Source organism: Haemaphysalis longicornis, unplaced genomic scaffold (assembly GCF_048455015.1).
Source record: "Haemaphysalis longicornis isolate Haplotype H1 unplaced genomic scaffold, Haemaphysalis longicornis Haplotype H1 scaffold_1, whole genome shotgun sequence".
In the NCBI taxonomy this organism is placed as follows: domain Eukaryota; kingdom Metazoa; phylum Arthropoda; class Arachnida; order Ixodida; family Ixodidae; genus Haemaphysalis; species Haemaphysalis longicornis.
This window is the reverse complement of record NW_027526203.1, coordinates 317,818,095-317,830,166: the sequence shown is the minus strand read 5'-3', so window position 1 is coordinate 317,830,166 and position 12,072 is coordinate 317,818,095. Positions and strand designations below refer to the sequence as shown.

The 12,072-nt window shown below is 49.4% G+C and overlaps 1 protein-coding gene across 1 annotated transcript in view; it reads left to right on the top strand.

Annotated features, from left to right (window-relative positions):
* Nucleotides 1–11,659, top strand: part of LOC144151073 (long-chain-fatty-acid--CoA ligase 4-like) — a 110,545-nt gene extending 98,886 nt beyond the window's left edge. The window contains exons 15-16 of the mRNA XM_077682294.1: nucleotides 9,708–9,986; nucleotides 11,124–11,659. Coding sequence (XP_077538420.1) covers nucleotides 9,708–9,986; nucleotides 11,124–11,434 — 590 coding nt within the window. The 3' untranslated portion in view covers nucleotides 11,435–11,659. The remainder of the gene's footprint in view (nucleotides 1–9,707; nucleotides 9,987–11,123) is intronic.
* The last annotated feature ends 413 nt before the right edge of the window (nucleotides 11,660–12,072 follow it).

Below are 12,072 nucleotides of genomic sequence, written 5' to 3'. Positions count from 1 at the left end.
TCAGTTGAGCAGAACTGCTGAATACGGGGTCTTGTGCGCAGCACTGAAAGCGGGCTTTCCTGTCGAACCGAAACCCACGGCATGTGGCATTCAGACGCGCAACTCTTGCGCTAGGCGATATACAGGAACTCTACTTGCGGCGTCCCGCTGTCATTCCATTAATCGTGTGACCGGTCACGTCGTCGCCGTTTTGTGGTCGGGGATCAAGTATTCCGAGAGAGCCACTGAGAGCGAATGGTGCTTCGCCCCAGCGAGAGTCATGCCGAGGAGAAGCCAGCTTGTAAGGGGACCAGTGGAGGCGCGCTGTGGATCGAGGATCTCAAGTGAAATGTCGTACACAACCGCCGTCAGCGAAAAATAGCAGAGATTCGCTGCGGCTTAAGCAGTGAATCGCAGGCAGTCGCAGGCTTGCTGCTATATCTCGTGTGCGTCTCTTTCTCTGCTTTCTTTTGTCGTCTTCATTGTTTGATTTGATTGTGGGGTTTAACGCGCCGACGCAACGGTGGCGATGAGGCGCGCCGTGTGGAGGGCTCCGGATTAATTTTGACCACCTGGGGATCTTTAACGTGCGGCGAAATCTCGTACACAAGGGCGTTTTTGCTTTTCGCCTCCATCAAAAGAGCGGCCGCCGCGATCGGGAATCGATCCCGTGACCTCGTGCTCAGCACCGCAACGCCTTAGCCACTGAGCCACCGCGGCGGGTATCTTCATTGTTTAGCAGACCGCAGACGATTGGGACCTTCATGGTACAGCAGTAAAGAGTCGCCAGAATATGCTGCAATGCTTTTGCATTTACAGAACTTTGGAACCCCCAGAAATTTCTAATGGGAAGACATCGAAAGACGCGAGCTCGTTTTCTCCTCTTGGCACCCTTTCGCTCATGTCAACGCAAGAGCGTTACTAGGCTCATTGAGAGATTCTCTGTTAGCGCCAGCGCCTGCAGCTGTCATGGATAATAGACGCGCGAATCGAGTAGCTGCAGAACGACGGTGTACCCACCAACCGGAAACGACGACGGCGGTAGCCAGAAGACAGTGGGGGCGTGCAGAAGGAGAAGTTCGCCGCCAGTGGTACTACGGCGGAGAAGAATAAAATAATACGTGATTTCATCAAGCGCCGCGCGTGCGCAGCAAATTTCCTTCTCCCCCGTCGGTGCTCGCATGGTGCTAAGCAGACACGGCAGCAGCTAATCGTGCCCCGAATGAACGCAATCGCAGCAAAGTCGCGATGCTGGTGCCAACGTTGCGTCCACGAGCTACAAAAGGTGGCATATATGTACGCTAGGCCCAAAAAACCGTTGGAATGCCTAGATTTCGAAGACAAACGCACTGAAATGCGTCCTTATTTGAAATTACACCTCGCAAATATAATATGGTATAATTACACGGCGTTGAAAATTCGAATCTCCCGTAACCAGGTCACCACCGCAAGCTTTGTCTGCTGAACAATGGATGGTGTCACGTGGCCAAGCGCCGGCCCCGCCACAACGTCCACAGAATATATACTTCGGAACTCAAACTCAGCAGTTCGCGCCCACATCTTAAGCAATAGAGAGAGAGAGATAGAGATAGAGATAGAGAGAGATAGAGAGAGAGAGAGATAGATAGAGATAGATAGATAGATAGATAGATAGATAGATAGATAGATAGATAGATAGATAGATAGATAGATAGATAGATAGATAGATAGATAGATAGATAGATAGAGAGAGAGAGAGAGAGAGAGAGAGAGAGAGAGAGAGAGAGAGAGAGAGAGAGAGAGAGAAAGCTTTATTGAATAGTGAAGAGGTTAGCCCCACAAACGGCGGGGCTTGCTACTTCAGATGGGGGGAATATAGTGAGGCGAAAAAAGGAAAGAAAAGGGGGAAAAAGTACGAAGCAGCAATGAATAAGAGAGAAAAGGAAATGAAATCATTTCGGAACATAGAAAAAATATACAGCACTATGAAAAAAAATCTGAGGATCTCATGGTTAAAGAACCTCGATTAATCCCGAGTCAGACAAAAAAATAAAACCCTTTATCCCTCGTTCCGCGTCAGCGTGATTTTGCCACGGACAAGAAAGTGATGCACTTCTAAAGCGTTTCAGCGTTGCAGTCGCACATGAGTTCTTTTTGCTGTTTCGCGTTGAGTTGTATGCTGCGGGCAGTAACAGAAGACATGCTGTATGTCTTCTCTCACCGAGCACAATGTTGAGTCCGCCCAGCCTATCTTAAAATGAGAACCACGAGGAAAAGCAACGTTCAGGCGTAGTCGGGGAAGTATACCCTCAGTTTGCTTTTGTAGGCCTCGCGGAAACTGGAAATTGCGCTGAGGGTCAATCGCATGCAGAGGCACGGGTATCCTAAGAGGGTTCTGCCAAGCTGGCAGCTGCACTTTCCATCCCAGTGCAGAGACGGCCGTACCTCCAACTTGTCTGGAATACGGGGTTCCAATAGACACAAGAAGATCATGCGCCTCTTTCGCTGCTGCGTTAAAGACGACGTTCCCCTGGATGCCGGAATGACCTGGCAGCTATTGAAGCGAGATGAAGTGCCCGTCTCGTAGTCCAAGTGTGTGCAATGCGTGTAGCTCACACAGAAGTTGCCTCTAGTGGTGGGATAGCTTCATTAGCGTTTGCAAGGCAGGCCGCGAGTCGGTTAAGATCACCCATTGCCGATGGGGACTGTTGGTGATATGAAGGAGTGCCGCCCCAACAACAGTTAACTCAGTGAAGGTGGACGAAGCCTTGTGACTGAGTTTCTCTTTCACAGTTAGTTCCACCGACATAATCCGCACTCCAATAGCTGCGAGTCAGACTTCACAGATCCGTCGGTATATACCTGAACTTGGCCAAGATAACGTGAGCTGATCTTCTCCAGCGTGAAGTATCGCAAGGCTGGCTCAGGCAGAGATGATTTCTTGCCTATACCTGGTATGGTGAGGCATATATCCCACGGTGCAAATTTCCATGACGGTAAGTCAAGCTTGCTTGGGCGTTCGAAGTTCGCTGGTAGGAGTCTCCGTACGTGAGAAGAAGACACCTGTGCTAGAGGATGGTCAGCACACCGGGTTACGGGACTCAGGCTGGTGCGAAGGAACTCTTGAGCTTGGAGTATCTGGGCTGACATGCGCGTTGCTTCGCAGAGAGTTCCATTCGTGGATGTGCACCTTGGAAGGCCCAATCAGATCCAAAGAACTTCAGCATGTGCACACCCTAGCACTCTGAAGTTTCTCTTACACAAACCAATCAGCGCTGGGAGGCTGTACCGCAGAAGGGCAAGAAATAGTGCCTTATAACGTCGCTATAGTGAATGCACTGAGCAACCCCATGTTTTTCCTGTCAACATACGGAAAATGGGAATAAATGAGTGCAGGCATTCTCTGAAGTGACAGATATGGGGGCCCAAGATAGTGATCGATCTGATGTCACTCCAAGGAATTTACGATTTTGAACGTGTGGTATTTCTGTGCCATTTATGACAGACCAGAGATTAGCGGGATACATCCCGCCTCGTAAAGGCAACTGCGGCAGACTTTTTTGGGGAAATTAGCATCCCGCAAGTACTAAGGTACTTTTGAATTGCAAGGAGAGCTTTCTGCCGTTTGGATTTTATACTTCTTCGGTTTTTGCCAGAAGCCTAGACACAAATGTCATCAGCATAGAGAGATATGAATTGGTACCTTCGGGTAGCACTTTCGTGATGCGGATGGGGCACATGCTAAGCAGGACAGGGCTTATAACTCCGCCTTGAGGGACGCTCTGTGTAATCTCATGCCGCCTTGTGTAGCCTTCATTGGTAGCCTTCATTGTGTAGCCTTCATTGTTACGTGGCGGCAGATGACATGAACCATGAGGCGATGAAGCGATGTATTTACAAGACTATTAACAGGCAGCCATAACCAGCACAGCTTAGCTGCGCCGCGCACACAGCTCTTCGTCGTCATCATCCTTGGTGGTGGGCCATGGCGCCACGGGGATTGTCCGCCACGTCCCGTGACAATATAGACATACCAATTCTGCAAGTAGTCACAGAGCCAAGTGTGCATCCGCCCTCGTGGCCCTACAAATGTCATTTCCCTTCGAATAGCTTCATGAGCAACGCTGTCAAAGGCCGCCTTGATGTCTAGCCTTTTGATTGCAGCCTTTTGCCCATGAATGTCCCTCACCAAAGCAATGACGTTTTCGATGCTACTTCTTCCTTCTATGATCCCTGACATCTCTGTGGGACACACTTCTGGGTCCTCAAGATCCCATACGAGTCGCTGCAGCACCATTTTCTCCATTACCTTCCCTATGCAGTTTAGTAGTGCAATAGGGCGGTATGAGTTGATGTCAGTCGGCGGTTTTCCGGGTTCGATGACCGTTGCTAGGTTAGCAACTTTCCAGCTTGCTTCCATGCGGCCTGTTTGCCACGAATTGTTGCAGAAGGTAAGAAGTTTCCGGAGGGCGTTACTGCCGAGATGTTGCAAAGCTGAGTATGTAACACTGTCGGCGACTGGTGAAGCAGGCACGTTAATGGACGATAACGCCGCGATTAGCTCGTGCACAGTGAATAATTCATCAATGAGCGTAGAATTCGTAGTGGAGAGCCAATCAGTCAGCACCTCTGAAATCACTGCAGAGCTCTAGGGACCTGTAATCTTGGCGCGCAATTCGTCAGCTACGTCCAGTTCACCGACGTCACGCTGGAGAGCTATTGAAAAGAACGGGTCAGCTTGACTCGGTGTTGCTCTCAGGCTGCGGAGAACTTGCTGCTCTCCTGCGAATCGCGCGAAGGCGTGAATACTCTCCGTCCACTGGCGCCCGCCGCTTTGGCACCAAACTCCGCCGTGTTGACTGTGACTGGGCCCTGGCAATCGCTTCCGCCAGCTCTTCGTTCGTGGACAATGCGCCAACATTATCCTCTAGCATGTCTCGGAACGTCGTCCAGTTTACAGTCGACAGTCGCTGCTTGATGGTATTGCCTCGGACTCCAACAATCATGGTGTACGTCGGGATGTGGTTGCTGCTGAAGCTTTCAATATCTGGATACCAGGATGCGACACGCAGCAGAGAAATGTACACTATAGTCACATCCAATGCACTTAAAGCCCTGCCCCGAAAGAACGTGGCACAACCACTGTTGAGCACTGCTAGTCCTGCTTGTCTGGTCACATCGAGCAGACGATTTCTACTTGGTGTCGTGTTAACACTGCCCCAAGCTGGATGGCGCGCGTTGAAGTCCCCTGTTAGCAAGTGCCGCGGCGGTGTAGTGTCCAAGAGAGCTAGCAGGCGCTTAACTTTGAACTTTGCCTTAGGTGTAATGTATCAGTGAGTGTAGTGAAAGTCACCCGATTGTGCTTCACCGTCGCAGCGACATATTCATTGGAGTCATCTGGCTCCACATTCTGCACTAGAAAAGTTAAGCCATTACGATTTGCAAGGAGCACTCTGCTGTTTTGTGAGCTCGCCAAAGAACGATACAGAGAGTATCCCGAAAGACGCACATCCCGACGCAGTTTGGATTCTCTGAAATGACGATGACTGGGAATCTGTGCTTATTGATGAGTTGCCTAAATTCAGACAACCGGGATGATAGTCGGCAGGCATTCCACTGGAACACTGTTGCCTGATTCCGAAGAGTTTGCATCGTCACAGTCATAGCACTCACAGTAGAAGTTACAACCAGTTTCCAAGGAAGGGGGTAATTTTGTCAAGTAAAGTAAATAGCACAAGTCACAGGAGACGTGAAAGGTCCCAAAACGGTCCGTACGGCGTCAACGAGGGAGAGTATTGATGAGTTAGAGTACGTAGATGGTTGCACACTCTACCGGCTCATGCGATCTTGGCTGGCACGTGTCCAGGCTCGCTGCCGTTGGGCAACAGGAGCAGTTGGAGGGGTTTGAGGGAACTCAGGGAAGTCAAAATCGGTGGTTTGACTTCGCCTCTCTTCTGTCGGTTTTTTTTTTTTTTTTTGGTGTCGCGACGCATGGAGCAATTCTTGGATGAGACTGCCGCCTTTCGCTGTTTTGTAATCCACTTTGTTTTGGCTCTTGTACTTGTAGATGCTTCTCTCTTGTCGAAACGTTGGACAAAAGTAGGTCAGCCTCATGAGTCCTGCCACAGTTTGGACAGCGCTTCTCATCTGAAGTGCAGGCCTTCGGCTCATGGTCGCCTCCACAGCGGGGGCAGCGCAACTTGCACTTACACGTTCGTGCGATATGACGAAGGAGGTTGTATAACCTCCTTGGATATGACCGAAACGCTGGAACTACGTACACTGCATCGGTTTTTCTTCGCAGTTGTACACCTGGTGTCGGGTGTATCCCAGGTTGACATAGTCAGGTTGACATATTCAGCGGGGAAAATTATCTGTATAAACTCTGACGTTCCCATGCGTCACGCCGATTGTGCTGCTGGTGTTCTCTGCCGCACGCTGTTAAGTATTTCACTGTTTGAGATGCCCTGGGGTACTCCCCTGATAACTCCAACAGCACAGCTTGCTGGGCGAGGTTCGTTGGCACGCAAGGGAATGTCCCCGATCGCTGTTATTTTCAGGAGATGTTCAGTGGCATCGGCATTCCTTGTGTCTATACAGCCATGAGGTTGAGCCTGTAATTTGATCGCAGCTGCAGCAACCCGTCCGGTGCCTTACCTTCCAGGCTTTCTTTTCACGACAGTGGATTGAAGCGAGTAATATTATTTTTGTAATCCATTGGCTTTAGGATCACAGTAAGGCCATGCTTTGGGGCACTTGGAGCCGCACTCTTTGCCATGACAGATAGATATATTTTACATCCTCAACGTCGTTTGGGAGGCGCGACAAGTTGAAACTTCTCGTTGGATGGGAGTGTGCCGTCATTAGCGTACTCCTAGGTCATGGTGGTCGAAGACTCGGAATAGATTGCGCTGATGTGATATATACGTTTAGTGTTGATGTCAGCGCGTGTGGCCGCGATCGCATCCTGTGGTGCTGTCCCAGTAGAGAGCAAAGTAGCAGGATGTTGGAGAGGCACACTCTGCGGAGCATCAGAAGTGGGCGGTAGGCCTAGCGCCCCAAGAGCAGCTGCAGCCATCCAGCCAAGATGTGTAGCGGGCGGATGGGGAAGCCCCGGAGGTTCCGCGGAGCCCGCGGGCAGCATCGCGAACGTTTTAGAGCACTGTTATAACCACGTTATCGGTGTAAAGTCTTGAGATAGCATAAAATAATACAGAGAGCGCAGAGCAGGCCGAGCACCACTTCACTTCGTCGTCGTCCAGTCTCTTAAGAAATACAAGCGTACAGGTTCTCCGTCTTTTTAAGGTACCCCGAAAACCGTGTTTCGTGTGGCGTTTAGTGGTTAATTAGCGAAGTCACCTGGTTGTCACTGCGCATCTCCGGGTTTGATCCCGTTCCTGCGGGGTTTTCGACTTTTTGGTTAGATGACGGTGCGTGAGTTCTTTGTGCCATCCACTGCTTGCAATGGCTTGTTTTAGGCCTCATGGGGCACATAATGCTTTTGCAGGCAAACTTTCTCTTTTTTAGAGGGATCGAAACAACCGAACATGGCTGACGCTTTGCGGCTGGAAAGTCGCTCGTCAGCGGTATTTCCCCAAATGGTTACAATAGCCCTTCTAATGAACCTTTTCCGTCTGCAAACCTTGCTTATTACTCCGCGTAAAGAATCATGAGCTATTCCACTCTGTGAAGGTGGATGACAACCGAAGGTGATTAGCACACGGCATAGAGGTGACACAAAAGTTAGGTGAAATCTATGAGCAAATTTTTGAGCGTTAACGGCGGTCATACCTATGAAAGACACATACATACACGCCCATACTTTTATTTTGACTCTCCTGATCTTGAATCTCTTGATTGGTGACTAATGTCCTCAAAATGCATTTCGAACTGATGAGGCGTATAAGCGTATCCATGTCTTGATCTTTAAAATGATGCCATCATCCAACCTTGTTAACCAGCCCCGCCCTGGAATACCAGCTCATCCTGATCTCCAGGGGCCAGGCGGCTAGAGAAGCATATGGGTCACGTGAAGAGGGAACCACTTCCATCGACGGCGTCTAAGAAGACGTCGTAGTAGCTCGCTTCAATAAAAGTTGTTTCTCTCTCTCTCTTCCCTACTATGAACTTATCCACTCAAAATGCATGTCCAAGTGATCAGATGGGGTCTTGTTCATGTTTGTATCGGGGTGGGATTTTGTTGGTGACAGCGTAATAATGGGACGCACACGGGGGCGTTCGTTTTCCAACGCCTCGTGCTATCGAACGCCTTGCACTTCAAAAATACGGGGTACCTTCATATTTCTCGTTTTCGGACATTAAAATACCTGGCACCGTAGCCGTATATTAGTCTTCAAAAAGAGTATAAATTCTGAGTATTGTCTTCAAAAGGAGTTCTAACGTTTATGCAAATATTGAAGTTTGTCCATGCTCCGGACCATACAAGGTATTCAAGTTCTGTTTTTTACCGCAGGACAGGCACGAAAAGCGATATTTAAGGGCTAAATTTTTTCACAGGCTGACCTTATGAGAGGAAAGCAGCCTACGGACTTAGCAGGCTATCAATGTTCTCCAACAAAATCAAGCGATGAGCTTTAAAGAAGCTACGTAGGCTTTCGGGTACCCTATTTTTCTTCAATCGTGGCAGTTATGCTGTTATTTCAAAAATTAAGAACGCCTGGATTTTTAGGCAAATACAAAGCTATAAGCCAAAGACCAAATAGGCTACTAGAAATAAAATTCCGATAAATGCAAAAAAATTGTCTGGAGCATTAGAATGTCAGAAAAGATTTGTCTTATTATGTGCCTCACGCTTTGACAAAACGCAAACGTATCAAATAGGGAAAAAATGCTGATGAAATTCCACATATGTAAATATATAGACATTCGCTGTGAAAAATGTCCGTAAATCTATTTTGTCACAATGCAAGTGAATGACCAATCGCTGCATGCACGAGTGTAAGTTGATGAATAAAAATGGCAAACATATGTGTGGACTTAAAAATCTGATGTGCGTTGTGAAATTACTCATTACTACAACATACCGAGCTTGCATTGCACAATGTTAAAGGGAGAGCCACATATTAAAGCGAAGCTTTGTTGGGTTCTTCTCCCGGTCCGTGGCGGTGCTGCTGCTGCTCGCCTTCTTGCCGGGTGCGCCGCTGTATCTCACACCAGATAACACTGGCTTCCGCGTATCGCACCAATGGAGTTATGAAAGCGACTAGAGGGGGTTGGGAGGGGGGTGGGGAGTTACACCAGATAATAGTGGCCTCCCCGTACCGCGCCCGAGGGGCCAGCCGGGGAAACGACTGGTCGCACTTCGCCCGGAAAAGCCCCAGTTCCTGCGCCCATCACGTTCTCTGCATTCGGTACTGGTGGCGTTTTCGCCAGAGAGATTAATACATTGAACGTTTCTCGTTACGTATTTCTCGAACGAATAGCCCCGGATCACCGTTATGAAAAATCAGCAACCATGCCAATCATAATAACGGTCTAAAAAATGCCGCACGCCAGTTCATTGGCCTACATCACTCATTTGATGACAGTGATTGGTCATCCCCGTTGGCCAAGTGCCTTTCCTCATTCCCTACTAAGCTTGGTGGCATCACTTTCGCTAAATGATTTTATATTACTACATGGGTCTCATTTTACGATACATGTGCCACCGGGAATCGAACCCGTAGCCCTGAGAGGTGGTTGGTGTGGCGGCCCGTGAGCCTCAATACACTTCGACCGGCACATTGCAGACCGCAAAAAGGACCTGGTGAAGCTTCAGCACGGAGAGTACGTGTCGCTGGGCAAGGTGGAGACGGCGCTCAAGTCGCACTCGCTTGTGGATAACGTGTGCGTGTACGGCAGCTCGCTCAGCACCTTCACCGTGGCGCTGATCCAGGCGAACGAGGTGGCGCTGCGGCAGTTGGCCAAGGCGCACAACTATTCCGACAGTGGGACCTTCGCTCAGCTCTGCGCCGACCCACTCTTGAACAATGCCGCGGCGGAATCTTTGGCGGCTCACTGTGTGAAAGGCAAGTTCGGCTCTGTCCTCTTCTTCCGCCTACCGTGGGGAAGCACCTAGAGTGCTGCTGTATCTTACATTATCCGGGTCTAAGTGAGCTTCTGATCAATTCCAGTGACACCCACCGAGACGAACACGCACGAGGCGGGGCGTGGCTTTCACTTCCATTGCTTCGGTGTGTTCTGGCAGCGTGAGAAAGACGCACATAGTCTTTACGTACCGAGGGATAGATCGATAAATGGCTATTCATAAAAAAAGTTGGTACCGCGCTAACAGACGAGGACAAAGCAAGTCACAGAACGACGTGTAGCGGCGCCATTCTGCGGCCTACTTCGCTTTTGCCTGTTAGCACTGTACATTCTTTTTTACCTACGTCATTAGGTAACCCAGTGAGCAACAAAAGAGCTATTGATGGGCGTGAATTTTAACCTGAGGGGGAAATCTTGGTCTACATCGGCACTTAAACTCGAACACGATACTTTGGTTCAGCTTCCTCACAATGAACTCGACTGACAAATTCATCGGCCAACAGTAAAATTTCGGCAAATCACGTTGTCGAGCGTACGATTCAACTCAAAAGTTTCGTGTGCGCTGTGACATCAGGCAATAGAAGCATGGCGTTTTGCATTGCAGGATGCTACAACGATAACAGTTTGGAGTGAAATGTCACAGGTTACAGTCATTGGTCGGATTTGCTTTCTTGGCGGCAGTTCTAGAGCAATCTGGAGAGGCCGCATCACGGGATTGCTCTAGAATGTATTTTAAAATTCTGGTGTTTAACACGCGGACGCTACACCGAGGCACGCCGTAGTGGAGGGCTCCGGCTTAATTTAGACCAGCCTTGGACGACCACTGCTCTTCAACGATCTGCCACACGAGTTTTATCGGACAAATCTTTTCTGACCCACTCCCGTGGACATCATTTGTCACCGCCCGATTTTTTCTCTATAACTACCCACTCGAGATCACCGAGACTCTTTTTGGTCAGCGAACGCTTTCATCAGCAGCGAAGACTGCGCGTGATTCCGTCCTTGGGTTCGCCTAATGCGAGTGCCGAAGCTTCAAATTTAGCCAACACAGTTGGTGGTTTCGCGTCCCTCAGTCACCACATTTACCTGCTTTTTTCTTCTTCCACCCCGTGGCACAGCCGGGCTCGTGAAGTTCGAGATTCCGCACAAGTACCTGCTTTGTAAGGAAGTGTGGACGCCAGAGACGGAGTTGGTGACGGCGGCACTGAAGATACGGCGCCTCCAGATCCAGAAGTTCTACCAAAGCGAGATCGACGCGATGTATCGTGGTGTGTCCGTCGCAGGCTCGGCGCCGCAGGCGGGCCAATCTAAGGGTGCTGCTGCCGCCTCTGCAGGCACCGGCCACGTGGCTTCCAATGTCGGCGGTATGAAGGTCGACTTGGGCGGTGCCGCTGCTGTGGTCGTCAAGTCACCACCCCCCAAAGGGTAGTTACTTGCTCCGGCCAGCTTCTACGACACATCCGATGAAATTCGCTGGTCTCCCTCAAAGAAGCGAGGCACTTTTGAGCTCTACATGGGCTGGCGTTAAATGCATGTCATCGAAGCTGCTGTTGCTATAGCTCTCGCAAGTTTAGACTACGAACTCCAACGGCAGTCGTCACATTGATCATCGCCCAAGTAATTTTCAAGAATTGCGCCTTCCCATCCATCCCCAACCCCGTCAAAAAATCTGTTCTGCTTGATAGAGTAAACATTATGTAAGTCATAATAAATTTTTCGTCACCAGCACATGCAGGAGCTTTAAGCTGTACGTCAGCGGCGTTTCTCCGTGTACTCCGTTTGGTACGTGCCAGATGATCATGCCAGAGTGTTTTGCCGAGTTACTTTCGTGCCGATGGCAGCCGACGCAACATGGGAATAATAAGTCCCTTTTTCCGCCAAGGAAACAATGAATTCACAAGCAAAACTGCCGATGGTGAAACAAAAAATAAATTATTAAATTCTGCTACATTTTGAAATAAGAGAGGCACACTAGTATTGGAACGAAACCGACCATTCGGGCTGTGCGCGACAAGGCTCAGGGGTTTAAAGTAACGCTTAGGAATAAATGCGTGCTTGTAATAGATG